The sequence below is a fragment of the Ascaphus truei genome, chromosome 4 (assembly GCF_040206685.1).
Source record: "Ascaphus truei isolate aAscTru1 chromosome 4, aAscTru1.hap1, whole genome shotgun sequence".
Lineage (NCBI taxonomy): Eukaryota > Metazoa > Chordata > Amphibia > Anura > Ascaphidae > Ascaphus > Ascaphus truei.
This window is the reverse complement of record NC_134486.1, coordinates 382,988,124-383,004,632: the sequence shown is the minus strand read 5'-3', so window position 1 is coordinate 383,004,632 and position 16,509 is coordinate 382,988,124. Positions and strand designations below refer to the sequence as shown.

At 41.7% G+C, this 16,509-nt stretch overlaps 1 protein-coding gene across 2 annotated transcripts in view; it reads right to left on the bottom strand.

The window, feature by feature from the left end:
• The window catches only part of KLHL29 (kelch like family member 29), an 869,600-nt gene that overhangs the window by 133,472 nt on the left and 719,619 nt on the right, over positions 1-16,509 (bottom strand). For both annotated transcript variants that reach the window (XM_075598451.1, XM_075598452.1), the window contains 2 exons: positions 8,398-8,596; positions 7,609-7,791 (listed from right to left, as the gene is read on the bottom strand). In XM_075598451.1, the coding sequence (XP_075454566.1) occupies positions 7,609-7,791; positions 8,398-8,596 (382 nt within the window). The remainder of the gene's footprint in view (positions 1-7,608; positions 7,792-8,397; positions 8,597-16,509) is intronic.

The window sequence follows — 16,509 nt, the reverse complement described above, 5'->3', positions numbered from 1 at the left end:
GGTGCACCAATGATCTTCCCCACAGATGTCGTGACGTCAGAACGCCGGAGCCAAGGAGGAGTAGGGGGGGAGAGGGCCGCAGGAGGGCGCAAGGGAAAAAGATTGCGTACCCCTGGGTTAGAGGGACGGGTGTGTCGAAGCAGAGAAGGGGCATATAGACCAAGCGATGAGCAGAGGATAGAGTTATAAGAGTTGACAATATTGTCAGACAGAGGAGAGGTTAGCATTCAGAGTAGATGTCAGAGCAGAGAGGTCAATGGAGTGAAGGTCTTGAGAGTAGCGAGTAGAACAGGTAGGAGATGAGGAGAATGAGTGGATGTGTATAATAAGGGGTGATGGTCAGAGAGCTGAAGGGGGGAGATAGAGAAATCAGAAAGGGAACAGTTTTTAGTAAAGACCAGGTCTAGATAGTGACCATCCTTGTGGGTGCTAGAATTGCTAAACTGGTGAAGACTAAAGGAAGTTAATGAGAGAAGGAGAGATGCCCAGGAAACCGAGAGGTCATCAATATGCTTTTTCTGCGACTAAGGCCAATTTCCCGTGGTTCATTACCTCATGCGAAAGCTTTGCACATCTCTATACTTCGGTATACATCAGGGCTCTTCAACTAGTTCTCCAAAGGGGCCAGATCAGAAGACATTTAAAAATAGACAGGCCTCAGAGCTTATTTTAATGTAATTTTAGATGCATTAAAATACTTTATCTTTTCATTTTAAAATCATAAAATTATGATATTGCAACATCTTGCAAACATTTAGAACATTTGTACCATATACAGCACCATTACATTAGCTTACAATTACGTTTAATTGTGAAAAATTGCACTTAGCTTCCTAAGCAACACGTATGAAATTAGCAGGAACAGAGACTAACAGTCACATCCAGCGCCTGCGTGAGCTACATTGTTAAAAAGCCATGTTATATACTGTATTATAATTTTACATTTACTGCCATTCTTTAACTTACTTGGATGAAAATGTCATGGAAATGCCCCATTGTGCATACAACATAAAGGCAGATGTTTGTGGACTCGTAGACTGCAAGCTCTTTGGGGAAAGTAACTCCTTGCCCAAATGTTCAGAACTTTAGATGACCTCCTGACCTATTGTTTCATTGTGCATAAACTGATATACAGTTACGTGGCATTGTCCTTCACCACCTTTGCACTGCTCTGTAGAACATGTTAGCTGGTGCATTATAAATAATACATCATAATGATGAATGATGCACTTATCCCGATTTGTACTATATTCTTCTTGTATTGTGTTTTATACCTCTGCAAAGCCCTGCGTACATGGTTGGAGCTATATAACCAAAAATACAATGCATATACTATGTATGTAAATAGGACATTTGAGACACATCGATTCTTCTACAGTATCCTTTTAAACAGGAGATATGACAGTGTCTCTAGCTGAAATAATATATGTAAATCTAAACACATAGTATCATTTACGGTAACTGCATTGTCCCCCCCCCCCCTCCCCCCTAAGGCTCCCTTTCATTTCCAACATAGCGCAGTATAATTTATCGGGCACTATTAGAGACTACAGACAATTCCAGCTATTAAATCAATTCTGCCTACTGCATAATGTACACATATTGACTACATTATTTACTTAGACTGCATTAAAACATCAGAATGATTTTTCGGTTATTGGAATGTTAACATCAAACTGATTTGTGAAAAGGGCAATAATATTGTTTCATGACACTAGAACGAGTACAAGGTCTGGCTATGAAAACATGACACTGTGTTCGGGAGAAAGGGACACACTTTTGATCTGTACAAAGGGCAGGCACCTAATTGGTCAAATACTAAATGGGTAAATAACCTGCCAGATATTATAAGCAATAAGTCAAATACTGCTCATAGATATTGAAGGCTTAGCCCATAAGAAAAACACTTTATTTTTTACAATATAATAATGTAGGCACTAAATATATTCTTTGTACAGTATTTGCAACTGCAATAATTTCAGGGCTGGCCCACTAATAACCCCAAAAATGAATTTGTCTCTTAATCCTTTCCTATGTGCAAAGGACTTTGCTTCTATTGTCCGTTTCTCTTACGAAGGATAAAAGGAAGGAGGTTTTGCAGACGTAATAGGGAAATAAGAGTATTACAAAGGTGTACAGTATGTGGAACCTCTATAATTATCTATAGTAACTATATATTTGTCTGTAGTATATTATCTAATATTAAGATCCAAATAAACATTAACAATAACAATCAGATGAGAGGTCTTATAATTTCCAACAGGATATATATATATATATATATATATATATATATATATATATATATATATATATATATATATATATATATATTCATTATGAATAAACAAGCTACCAAGACAGTACTGAGAAAGATGTGAAATGGAAACCATATGCTATTCTATTGTAGCTATGCCGTAATATTACAATAGTATGGAAATTATAATATTTTTACAGAATGGACAAGTGCCCGAAAAACAGGAGAACATACTGCTACTCAAGGAAACAGTAAAGAAAGTATGATTCTGCCCAAATTAGTGCAGCATGTTGGAATATTGAAAACCCTACTAACTGATCTCCCTATGTGATGTGGATTAAGAATGGCCTTTCTTCATATCTTACTCCGCTCTACCAGAGTAGCCAACAAATGGGAAGACCAAGATCATAAATCACAGATGACCTAGAGTTAGCTGACAGAAACATAGCATCACAGGTTAGCCAAACAAGACATAAATCACTTACACTTCAGAATCTTTGGGGGGATTGTACTCTGACAAACCCCACTGACATTGCAAATGCATTCAATGATTACTTTGTGGGGTGTGCCACTAACTTATTAGCGAAACGCAGCACAAACCACAAACCTGAATCTCATCCTGGGAGTACCCCTATAGTCCCACCCCCTCCCAACACTGCCCATAATTTTCAATTTCGCCCAGTATCTGAAGAGGAGATTACACAAGCGCTCCTCAAACTAAAACTAAGCAGCCAATGTGGACCCGACTTACTACAATCTAGGTTTCTACGACTTGGTGCCCCAGCCATTGCCAAACCAATTGCGTCCATAGTCAACTCTATCCTGTCTGCCGGCCATACTGTATCCCTAAGACCTGGAAAACTGCCAGAGTTGTCCCAATCTTCAAAAGTGGGGACAAAAACACTGTCTCAAACTACAGGCCAATCTCACTTCTCCCAATTCTATCCAAAGTTATGGAAAAACGTGTCCACCCGCAATTAAGCGATTTCTACACCAAGACAAATTTCCCTAGCCAATTCCAGTCTGGGTTTCGTCCCAAACACTCCACCGTAACTACCCTGCTAAAAGTTTGCAATGAAATCCAGTGTGGAATGGAACGGGGACAACTCACTGGTGCAATATTCCTAGATTTTGCAAAGGCTTTTGACACAGTTGATCATGTTATCCTGCTTAACAAACTCCAGAGCTCTGGAATAGGGAAACATGCTTTAAACTGGTTTCAGTCCTACCTATCAGGAAGATCCCAACATGTGTCCATCTCAGGCTCTAACTCCAACCCCCTGGATATCACCTGTGGTGTCCCGCAAGGCTCTGTTCTGGGGCCCCTACTCTTCTCAGTGTTCATTAATGATCTTCCCACAGCTTGTAAGGAAGCCTCAATACACATGTATGCAGATGACACAATCCTGTATGCACACAGCCATAGCCTCTCTGACCTTCAACACATACTTCAGTCTCACTTTTTGAGACTCGAAAACTGGATTTCCCAAAACAAACTGTTTTTAAACACTGACAAGACTGTAACAATGGTATTTGGGACCAAGACTAAATTTGTAAAGCTTCCAGTGACTGAGCTCCTGATTAGAACCAACGCTAACACCACCCTAACACCTGTCACTAGTTTTAAATACCTGGGCTTATGGTTTGACTCCCACTTAACATTCGGGATGCACATTGATACCCTGACAACCAAGACCTATGCCAAACTAGGGGTACTTTACAGGAACAAATCCTCCCTAAGTCTCCTGGTCAGAAAGCGTATTGCACATCAGATGCTAATGCCAATTATTGACTATGGAGACATAGTATATGGCTTGGCTCCTCAAACCCACCTTAGCAAACTTGACACCCTCTACAATTCAATTTGTCGTTTTGTTCTCCAATGCAACTACAACACACATCACTGCGAAATGCTCAAAGAACTAGATTGGTCATCACTAGAGTCTAGGCGCAAAGTTCACCTTTCCTGTCTCACCCTCAAATACTTTCTGGACCAGCTACCCAGCTACCTGAACAAGCTCCTCACCCCTACCACATGCAGCACCTATCACCTGAGATCAGACTCCAAAAGACTATTCATGGTCCCAAGACTCAACAAAGTATCCGGACGTTCCTCCTTCTCCTTCCGTGCACCCCAAAACTGGAACAACCTACCAGAGACTCTCATATCCACCACCAGCTTAAGTTCTTTCAAATCTAAGGCTGTCTCACACTTTAATCTGGTCTGTAACTGTTTCATACGCTCATTATATATATTTTCTTTAACTGAGCACGCAATGTCTTGTATATAATGAATACCTTGTTCATTTATGTAACTGTATTTTTAACCATGTATTATTTTGTTTTACTCTGTGCCCAGGACATACTTGAAAACGAGAGGTAACTCTCAATGTATTACTTCCTGGTAAAATATTTTATAAATAAATAAATAAATACATTTATTTCAGGCAGATGGACCTCTGTTCAGTAACTGGACTCAATTGACAAATTGCTGTGCTTCTTTAGAGTGTTTCATTCTCAAACCTCTGACAAATGCACATACATAATGAGTCAGTGGCGCAAAATGAATGGATTCCAGCTGCTAAAAGTACAGTAGCATATCCCCTTCTTCTGAACATTCCATTGCCCTCCGTGAATCAGGCATCTCCTCGTTCATGTCCTACCTATCCAACAACTCCCTTCAGTGTTCCTCTCTCCAGTGTCTACTCCTTTTCACTCAATCTCTCTGTTTTGGTTCCACAAGGCTCTATCCTTGGCCTCTGCTCTTCTCAATCTACACCTCCTCTCTTGGTTAACTAACACAATCTTTTGGCTTTCAGTATCATGCTGAGGACACCCAAATCTCTCCTCCCCTGACCTCCCCCCCTCCCTCCTGTTCCGTGTCACCAAATTTCTATCTGTAATCTCGTTCTTGATGGCCCACTAATGGTTGAAGCTTAACATGTCCAAAACAGAAATAATACTTTTTACCCCTTCCAATGCTACCCTTATACCCAAAGTCTCCCTCTGTCAATAACACCACAATCTCATCAACACCTCAAGACCGATGGCTAGGGCTCATCTTTGACTCTGATGTCTCCTTCATTCCTCACATTCAGTCCCTCACAAAGTCCTGCTGTCTCCACCTCTGAAATATTGGCAAGATACACTTTTTCCTCACTCATGGTATCACTAAAATCCTAATTTACTCACTCATCTTGTCCCACCTTGACTACTGCAACCTTCTCCTAGTTGGCATTCCCCTTGTCCACCTATTCCACCTCGAAGCCATCCAAAACGCAGCTGCCAGACTCATCTACGTCATTCACTGATCTACTTCTGCTTCTCCACTATGCAAATCCCTACACTGGTTTCCCATATCCTCGAGAATGTCATTTCAAACCCTAGCTCCGGCTTACAAAGCTCTGAGCAATGCTGTCCCAATTACATCTCAGCCCTCACCCCCAAAATACAAACATAAACGCCTACTACATTCTGCCCACTACATCCACCTTTCCTCCTGCCTACAAGACTTTTCCTGTGCTGCCCCCTATCTCTGGAATTCCTTCCCAGCTGTCTAACTGAGCCATACTACACCCTCAGGCATAATCCATCCCCCAATGAGAAGCCACTTTACCTTTTTGTTGTTTCATCATTGTCCTTCATTCCCTCTAGAGTGTAAGCTCTCACAAGCAGGGCCCTCATGGCCTCTTGGTACAGATGAAGTCTCCAGTTGTGGCTTGCCCTCCACGTGGCTCCCACGCAGGAACTCCCCCCCTGCACCACAGGCACAAAGCGTGCGTGTGCTTCAACAGGCTTTTTACATGCCATCGTGGGTGAAAGTGCACCAGGGGGAGACACAAATTCTCTCGCGGGCAGCCGACTGAGTGTTCCTGGAGGGTAAGCCACAACCGGAGATTTCATCTGTATCTGTTTGTCCTTATTTGTATGAAACTCTATTTAAGTAATGATCAAATCTCTGCACCCCCATTGTACCACGCTGCAGAATAGGTTGGGGCTTTACAAATAAATGATAATAATAATGACAGAAATGAATGCAAATAAACAGTTTGAATTGTTCTTTATATCTTGTTTTGTTGATGCTTGATGCTGTCTTTCTGTTGTGCTCACCTTTTGATTTTGAATCTGTACTTGCTGCATACGGTAACCTTACTTTTTTTCTAGTTCTTAATATGTTCCTCCTTCTGAGAGCTACGTTCCCACTTTGCACAGGGGCCCACAGTGCAATGTCAATCACCACATCTATATTTAAAACACTTGTGCAAAAAAAGCCACAGTTTCCAATGGGATTTTTTCCTCCAACTGCTCTTAACTTATTTTTCCCCCCAGTTTTGTGGCAGGTTACACATTGATAAAGATCATCCCCGGAGTGGCTGCTTTTCCAGTGTTCACTTGGATAGAAGGAGCCGTGTAGTTGAAAGAACCTAGTTTGAATCCCAGTATCAGTTCTCTTTGTTACCTTGATCAAGACACTCTCTCTGTGCCTCAGGTACCAAAAACAGGATCTTATTATGCCTGCAAAATTCTATATACAGTGAGCCATACATTGTCAGCACTATATAGGAATTCAAGTATTATTATTGTCATTATTTATTAGGGATCAGACAGTGGTGGTTGTGATAGTCACATTGCATTCAGGGACTCTTTAAACCCTTCAGTGCTAGGGAGGAATGCACTGCAGGTCACTACACTGCTCGTGTTAAGCACCTGGTCCAGGTATGTTAAGGTGAGATGGTGTTTTTAAAAGGTTTGCTTAAAAACCACCCTTTCTATTAATTTCTGGTGCGTGCCTGCATCTGTAGACTTGTGCAAACATTGATATGAATAAGCACAGAGAAAGGTTTCCACTTTATACCGTGCCCTTCCCTACAGGCTCCTATGGCAATGAGGGGCCTCCACCGACCTGTCTTCTCAACCATTATTCTGCACAAACTCTGCTGTTTAACCCAACCCCATTACATGTTTAAACACTGTATACAGTGGTGTTTCTGAAATTCGTGCTTAGATCAGGAATACTGATAAGTTATCTCCCTCCTCCCACGTTGGCCGCCCTCTGATTTTGTCAAGTTCCAGTACTGGAGTCCAGGGGAACCATGTGGCACAGTGAGCTTCCAAGCAAAAGCTGTAAGCCACAAAATAGAGCGACTAGAAACAAACAGGTTGTTATATTACTCTGTTCTGCCAAGTAAAAAGTGATGAAGCCGAAAGGGCAGAAGGATTGTCATTGAATGAGATTGCGGCTTACTGTAATAGGAAATCTGTGTGAGATGTACTGTATATTACTTGTTACGTTATGTGTATTTACTGTTCCCTGTATTTACACAGATTGACAAGCCTGCCTCCTTTGTTACCTGAAAGGTAGATGTTGTCTCCAGCGCTCACAACACTGAAAAATTCCCGGTCGTAGAAGGGTAGACTGGCCAGTGGGTACCATTTATTGATTTGTGGATTTAAACAGGTGACGGCTGTCAGCGTCCTCTGATTCATTCCTATCATCTGGCGACCACCGACTAGGACAATTACCTCGGCCACACCTGCAGATACGAGGAAGAAAGTTCCATCAGAGGAAAATGGTAATGACACAGACATCTAAGCATATGGGCTGAGATGTAAAAGCAACAGTATAGTCAGGGTGCTTTGGGAGGAAAATGTATTAGGTCCCTCTAATTTCCCTTAACTTGCATTGAGCAGAGACAATCCTTGTCAGGGACAAAGCAAACAAATCATACTGTACAATTATTAGCTACCTGTAAAAAAGTCTCCATGATAAACAGGTCAAGGTGGGTACTATGCAAGTAGGTTGGGCTTGCAATATAGTGAAAATAAACCCTATCGATGGCAGAAGGATGCACCGCAGTACACCGTGTTGAATAGGTTATCAGATACTGACACAATGGCAAATACCAGGAAAGCATTTTGCACAGAAAAAAATACTCTAATATCCACATTGGTCCCAAATATTGCTAGATTGTTTTTTGAAGTCAAGGTGTTAAATCTGTTCCCTGGGGAAACAAAAGGGGCTCCGCTTTGCCCGTCTTGTTATCAGGAAAATGGTGAATGACACGCCATCGCATTACTGAATGTGGACCCCATCATCTAGAGAACATGAGAGTTGATTCCGACTGTAGGGTCTGCTTTACCTGCTGATAGTCTTGGCCTGGTTCGTGGCGTTTGCATCTCCTGTCGGGCGTGTGGAAGCATGTGATATCGCTTTGCTTCATTGACCAAGTCCCGGCAAGCCTCTGATGACTTTATCAGCTCCTCATTGTCAACAACATTCAGGAGATAACTGGGATGGATGAAGGGGAGGCGGACGACTGCCAACAATTCAGCAGAATGCTGCAAAAGGAGGGCACAAAACACACTTAGTGCTACACTTTATCTCCACTAACAGCCTATTTCCTCCTTTAGTCCTGCAACAAAGAACATGTTACGCTACAAAGGACTAGAATTAAAAAGAAAGCAAGAGCTGCACAGCAGGTTTACCAACACATGTCTCAAGAGGTCGGAATATAATGCACTTCAAACCGCAGCAATTATATATGTCTGAACAATAGATTCTATGAACTACAAGATGGTAATTGGATTGTGTGGCTTATGGACACCGACAAACCATAACTGACTATTAAAAATGCAGCTGAACCTTGAACGCTGCTGACAAAGTTTGGAGGAAACACTTGTTGGACATGCGCTGGAAAAAAAACAAATAACGCTTCATTTCCAAGAAAAGTCACCTTTTTTTGGTTTCTTGACGTACAGTATTATAACATTTAAGGAAGAAATGTAATTAGATTTCAACATGACTTTGATTGTACATGCCAGGATATCAGCTATTTTTGAAAAGTGGTCAGGGAAGAGAAGTGTGAGCACTCCCCGTGTCGCTTTCTGGTGGTAAGAGAGCAAACGCTTTATGTTAAAAGGAGGACAGAGACTGATCATTTGCAGCTATATCCTCCAGTCTGCGAGCTTCGAGGTATACTTCTTTGCACCCAAGTTAAAAAAGAATATACAGGCATACCCCACATTAAGGTACGCAATGGGACCAGAGCATGTATGTAAAGCGAAAATGTACTTAAAGTGAACACTACCTTTTTCCCACTTATCGATGCATGTTCTGTACTGCAATCGTCATATACGTGCATAACTGATGTAAATAACGCATTTGTAACGGGCTCTATAGTCTCCCCGCTTGCGCACAGCTTCGGTACAGGTAGGGAGCTGATATTGTTGTTCAGGACGTGCTGACTGGCGCATGCGTGAGCTGCCGTTTGCCTATGGAGCGAGATGTACTTACTCGCGAGTGTACTTAAAGTGAGTGTCCTTAAAGCGGGGTATGCCTGTAGATAGCTCTACGAGACATATCCAAAATAAGGTTTTAGTTTTTTCTTTTTAAATGTCTACTGCTCAAATGTATTGTGCTGTGGATTCTCCGTACCACACAACTGAACAATAACAGCCACAACAAGATGCAAATGCACCTAATTTCAAAGGCAAAAACCCATTACAAGGGCATTTACTTCCCATACCTTGAAAAGCAGTGGGTGATCCTTTATTCTAAAATGCACTCACACAACCCTCTGGAGCATATGGCAATCTCTGAGGCTTATGTTGCAATAAAGACCGAGATAACCTTTGGTACTGGGAGAATGTCTCCTCTATATTGTGGCTCTTAACAACAAAAAAAAGCAAGTTACAAAGAATGTGCTATGAATGTAAATCTTGACTGCAAACGATGGAAGGAAAAAAAAAAAAAACCCCAGCAGCAACACTGAAAGGCATTGATACACGACCGCACACATGTCTACATTCTCCAGTCTCAGGGAAGTATTACCGGTATATGGTAAAAGAATAGACCATTCTACTATCAAGCTGGATCAAAAGCAGAGTTATTTTAATGGAGTTAATTCTTGGTTAATGATACTGTTACTTTTTAATGGGAAAAGTCGAAGTCTTGTAATTGATTTTGTATTATTAGACTACTCCCATGGCAACCTGGAATTTGGGATGGGATTCACTTCCATTGTGCAATGTTGTGTGATGTTGAGCATCTTTTGCAGTTAAAATGCCCTTCCCTTCTCCTGCTTAGTCATCTAGAAGGCATCAGGGGGGGATGTTCAGTATTATATTGTCATCACATGGTTGGGATCAAACAGTGTATTAAATAGGACCATAGCTCTACAGATGGGCGAATCAGCACCAGATCCGTTCACCCTGATTTTCGATGATGTAACCCCAAAATCTGGTTTGAGGTGTAAAATCTGCAAATGGATTTGGGTGGTTTCAATCCGCCCGGGTTCATCTAAAACCACCATTGGATCCAATCCGCGGATTCAGCAATCCGGCCATGGGTTGCAGAATCCGCAGTGTATTGATAATAATTATACACAATCCGCAAAACGCAAATCGCCGTTTTTCAGATTGATCCGCTGAAATCCGCGGACCCAAGGAACCGGACGATCTGCTGCGGATCCAAATCCGCCCCCCGAAATTCGCCCATCTCTACATATCTCTAAGAAATCAATGGTAAGGTTACAAAAAAAATAGCCGTGCTCCACAAACGCCTTCACACTGAAAGTAGCAAGGATCGGTATCCACAGCACCAAGAAGTATAAACTCAAACATCACACACAGACGCACACAGTTATATACACGTATACATGCAGTATATACATTTCATAATTCAGTACAAACTGTATTATGCAAGTAGGTACAGTAAGTATATAATGTTGTAACAAGGATTAAAAAGCACTAAAACCAGGTTCCCATGTCCATATTACATGTTTTCCAGCACTGGGTTTTATGACTCCGTGAGGTATGAGATGGCAATGTGAACTAAGTCAGTGTCATCCCAGTAGGCAGTGACCTATATGACTTATATGTTATTATCTTTTATTTATAAAATGTGCTAACATGTTTCACAGTAGAGTACAGAGGGGGTGAAAGGCAATAACACGCATAACAGACAGATTGGTATCAATTTACACATAGGACAACAAGACTACCCGACAGGGAATTCCAAATGGGAATTCCTGGTAGCGACGATGGTAGCTACTGAAGTTTAGCATCTTTACAGCTTTTACAATAGAAACTCAATATGAGAGGAATCAGTTATGTGCTACCTAGATTTGCAAAGAAATAAAAACAAACGATGACCTGCTAATTTGATTATAAGGACCCTATCTTTACTAATCTATCACTGTGCAGTTTCTTAAAGGTTCGGTTCCACCTAGGGTACAAGGTTAATGTCAGCGATGGGGACTCCCTTCTTCCCCAGATACATATCTCCATAGGTCGTGCTGGCAGCGGCCCCGGCTGGGTGAAGAATATGGAGGTTTAAATGTCCAGCAGCACGGGAGCCAACAGCTTCCTTTTGGTCCGCGTGACGCGGGAACATTAAACCTGCATAAGGAACCGGCAGCACCTTTAGAGGATTGTATCTCAGGAAGCAGGGGTCTCCAGAGCTGAAGTTACCATGGTTAAGCACCAAAGACCTCCTGCTTCACATTTAAAATTATATATTTTTTTTTTGGAATGCCCCATTAAAAATGTAAAACGTAAGCAAAGGCCCTGTACTAAGTCCCAAGCACACACAGCAATTCCATATTGAGGAATTAGAGTAAAGAAATCCACAAACTGAACCATTTAGATAGTGTCCTATGGGACCTCATAAAGCTTAGAGGTGAACTGAACCTACTGTATGTCTCACTTAATCTGCTGAGGAATCTATGCTCTGGATTATGAGAAAGCTAATAAAGCATATACTGTTCTAGGAACTGGACTCAGAAATAGCTACAGAGGTAATATGATTCATTGCATTTGTTTGAAGTCTGGTGCTCTCGCCTCCAATGGGGTTTTGACAGCGAAATAATTCTCAGATATAAAACACATACATAAAACAGCGCAATTGTTACAATATAAAGTGCCTACGTAAAATATAACACATATTTTGTTTATAATGTGACTTTATTGTGGCAACAAATTAATTTTGTAAATTAGTGAAAAATATCTGAGTGATACAAATGCTACAGTACCTATTCAGAGAAAACAGGTCTCCTTTCTGATTCATATATTTAAATATTGCAGGGGTTCATGACAGTAACAAATCGTGGTGGGAAAGATAAGTCAAAACAGACAAACAATATATTAGCTGCAGTCTAACATTTTTCTAATGCAGGATGGCAAGGACCCAGCATGCTGCGTGTGTTATAGACCCATCTCAAGGGAGTAGTAGTGGAGACAATCAAACACACACATCTGCAGACAGGTCCAATTAGATTGTGAGCTCTTCGGAGCAGGGACTCCTTTTCCTAAGTGTCACTTTTATGTTTGAAGCATTTCTTCCCATTATGTGATATTTGTATTACAGTATTTGTTATTTATATGATTATCACGTATATTACTGCAGTGAAGCGCTATGTACATTAATGGCGCTATATAAATAAAGACATACTGTACATACATACATACTTACACCATTTACTGCATATACAGGTGATGGAAACAACACAACATTTTAGAGGAGACTGACGCCTTCCTCAGGTGGAAAACATTCTGTTCTCTCCCTTGATATAACTGCAGAATATGAGAGTACAGAGGGTCCCGTCAAGTCAACACTCAGTACATCTTTAAAATTTCTCATCTGTCCAGTAACGTGTTCTGCCGGACAAACCCTTACTTCTGTTATAGACCCATCATACTTTTTAAATCTGCCATCAAGATTTCTGTTAACTACTAGACAATGTACAGTATACCGTATATATAAAGTCTGGTCCATCCAGATCAAGTGGGCTCTAACCCTAGGAGGCAGACTATAGACAATACCAAGCAATAGACATTATCCACTTTGCCAAAACATACAAGTTCCCTTCTATGTTGCTTGCTCTTGTTGCCAAAAAGGCATTCAATTGTGTGAACTGGCACTATATGTTTACAACACTACAGGCAACTGTATTCCTTTCCGCTAGCAAAATGTAAAATTGTATCACTGCCATCCTCCATTGTCTAAATTAAAAGTGGTACTCACCAGGGATGCCCACTTTGGTTACTCTTATTTGCATTTGGCCATGAACAGTGGCATTCGCAAAGGAACTATTCAACTTATCTCACTCAAATTTCATTTCAAATAGAGGTGTCTTTCAGTTACTCATCAAAAAATGTCCCTCCACTATTGGAGAATCTACAAATGAATGAACTCAATACCCATCAGTATTAAAGACATCCAATATTTACAAATTTGGGATTAATGGACATTTAAGCGATTACTATAACAAGACAAATTTCCCTAGCCAATTCCAATCTGGCTTTCGCCCCAAACACTCCACCGTAACTACCCTGCTAAAAGTTTGCAATGAAATCCAGTGTGGAATGGAACGGGGTCAACTCACTGGTGCAGTATTCCTAGATTTTGCAAAGGCTTTTGATACTGTTGATCATGCTATCCTGCTCAACAAATTCCAGAGCTCTGGAATAGGGAAGCATGCTTTAAACTGGTTTCAGTCCTACCTATCATGTAGATCCCAACATGTGTCCATCTCTGGCTCTAACTCTAACCCCCTGCCTATCACCTGTGGCGTCCCGCAAGGCTCTGTTCTGGGCCCCTACTCTTCTCAGTGTTCATCAATGATCTCCCCACAGCTTGTCAGGAAGCCTCAATACACATGTATGCAGATGACACAATCCTATATGCACACAGCCATAGCCTCTCTGATCTTCAACACATACTTCAATCTGACTTTTTCAGACTCGAAAACTGGATTTCCCAAAACAAACTGTTTTTAAACACTGACAAGACTGTAACAATGGTGTTTGGGACCAAGACTAAATTTTTAAAGCTTCCAGCAACTGAGCTCCAGATTACAACCAACACTAACACCATCCTAACTCCTGGTACTAGTTTTAAATACCTGGGCATATGGTTTGACTCCCACTTAACATTCGGGATGCACATTGATACCCTGACAACCAAAACCTATGCCAAACTAGGGGTACTTTACAGGAACAAATCCTCCCTAAGTCTCCTGGTCAGAAAATGTATCGCACAGCAGATGCTAATGCCAATTATTGACTATGGAGACATAGTATATGGCTCGGCACCTCAAACCCACCTTAGCAAACTTAACACCCTCTACAACTCAATTTGTCGTTTTGTTCTCCAATGCAACTATAACACACATCACTGCGAAATGCTCAAAGAACTAGATTGGTCATCACTCGAGTCTAGGCGCAAAGTTCACCTTCCCTGTCTTGCCTTCAAATTCTTTATGGGCAAGCTACCCAGCTACCTGAACAAGCTCCTCACCCCTACCACGTGCAGCACCTATCACTTGAGATCAGACTCCAAAAGACTGTTCATGGTCCCAAGGCTCAACAAAGTATCCGGCCGCTCCTCCTTCTCTTACCGTGCACCCCAAAACTGGAACAACCTACCAGAGACTCTCATATCCACCACCAGTCTAAGTTCTTTCAAATCTAAGGCTGTCACACATTTTAATGTGGTCTGTAACTGTTTCATACGCTCATAATATAGATTTTCTTTAACTATGCATGCAATGTCTTGTATATAATGTATACCCTGCTCATTATGTAACTATTTGTAAACATGTATTATTTGTTTTAACTCTGTGCCCAGGACATACTTGAAAACGAGAGGTAACTCTCAATGTATTACTTCTTGGTAAAATATTTTATAAATAAATAAATAAATATTTTGTGTCCACGCTCCACTGGCGGGGACCTTCCCCTTCCTGGTCTTGTCTCTTAGGCCCCGGGCATGGTCAGCGCTTAGGCGCTGACCCGCGCTGATGCTTGTCAGTAAGCCCCTGCAGCCGCAATGAGAGCGGCTTTAGCAGGGGCTCGCGCACGTTTCCGCAAGCGTGCAGAAGCGTAGCTGACAATTTTTTAGTTTGAGCGCTCACGCCCAATGAGGGCGAACCAGCTCCGTGACGTCACTGGCCCGTCCCCCGACACGCCCCCAGACGGCGCGCGAACTAAGGCCAGGGAAAGCACCCGCTTTCCCTCAGCCTCAGCGCGCCTCCGCACGGCTGAAGTCTCTATGGACTCAGCCTTATTGTAAGAATGCTCAAGCAAGCCAATTAATCTCACATTGGAGCATGCATAGTTGCGTCCTAGAGGCTGGGCATGTTAGTATGGGGCTAATGAAGTGCTGATTTGGCACAACCACACAGAACGTTCCATTGATAAAAACATATCTCAAATTGTCTGCCTGTCCTGCAATCATCATATCCTGCTGTCTATTTAGTTCAATTTAGGTAAAAACATATCTCAAATTGTCTGTCTGTCCTGCAATCATCATATCCTGCTGTCTATTTAGTTCAATTTAGGTAAAAACATATCTCAAATTGTCTGTCTGTCCTGCAATCATCATACCCTGCTGTCTATTTAGTTCAATTTAGGTAAAAACATATCTCAAATTGTCTGTCATCATACCCTGGTGTGTCTTAATTTAATTAATCTTTCACACCATTTGCTTTAACATCCCTCACATGTGCTAATTAAGTTGGGCCAGCCAGATGACTTTGGAAAAGTATATAAGTAAACTCACAACAGCCATTGCTGCCTTCAGCCACTGCTCCTAAGCAGAAATGCTTTTAAGTAGAAATGTTTAAAGTAGTGAGGAAGTTCAAAAAGAAGTGGAAAAGTGGACAACGCCTTCTGCTTCTGATTCCTGCATTTGAACTACGCTGGAAAGGAGGATATCATCTATCCCAGACTGCACATCTCAGCACTTAACGATTGCTGTGATGCCACCTTTATTTTTTATATTTGCTGTGACCTCACTTCTTTTCAAATTATGCACTTCCTTCCACCAGCCGTATCATGTCTCTAACTCTATTCATATATCTTCATCTCTCCTTTCCTCACCACTTCTCAGTTCACATGAACTCCATTCTTACCTGCTCCCTCTGACAAGCCACAGCAATACCCCCTTCACTAAAACACACTCCTACAAATCATCCTCACACATTCACTTTCTATCCATGCTTCTCCTCGCTTCTGGGGAAATCTCTCCCAATCCTGGTCCCTGCCTTATTTCTACTTGCTCTTGTCCTCGCCTTCCACATGCAACTTCTACTCCTTCTGGTGTAAACCCCTCCAACCTCATACCCATCCCCTGCCACCCTCCCTCCTCTCTCCCTTTCTCCTGTGCCCTTTGGAATGCTTGCTCCCTCTCTAACAAGTTCCTCTCTGTGCATGACGTCTTTCTCTCTCACTCTCTGCTCCTATTTGCTATA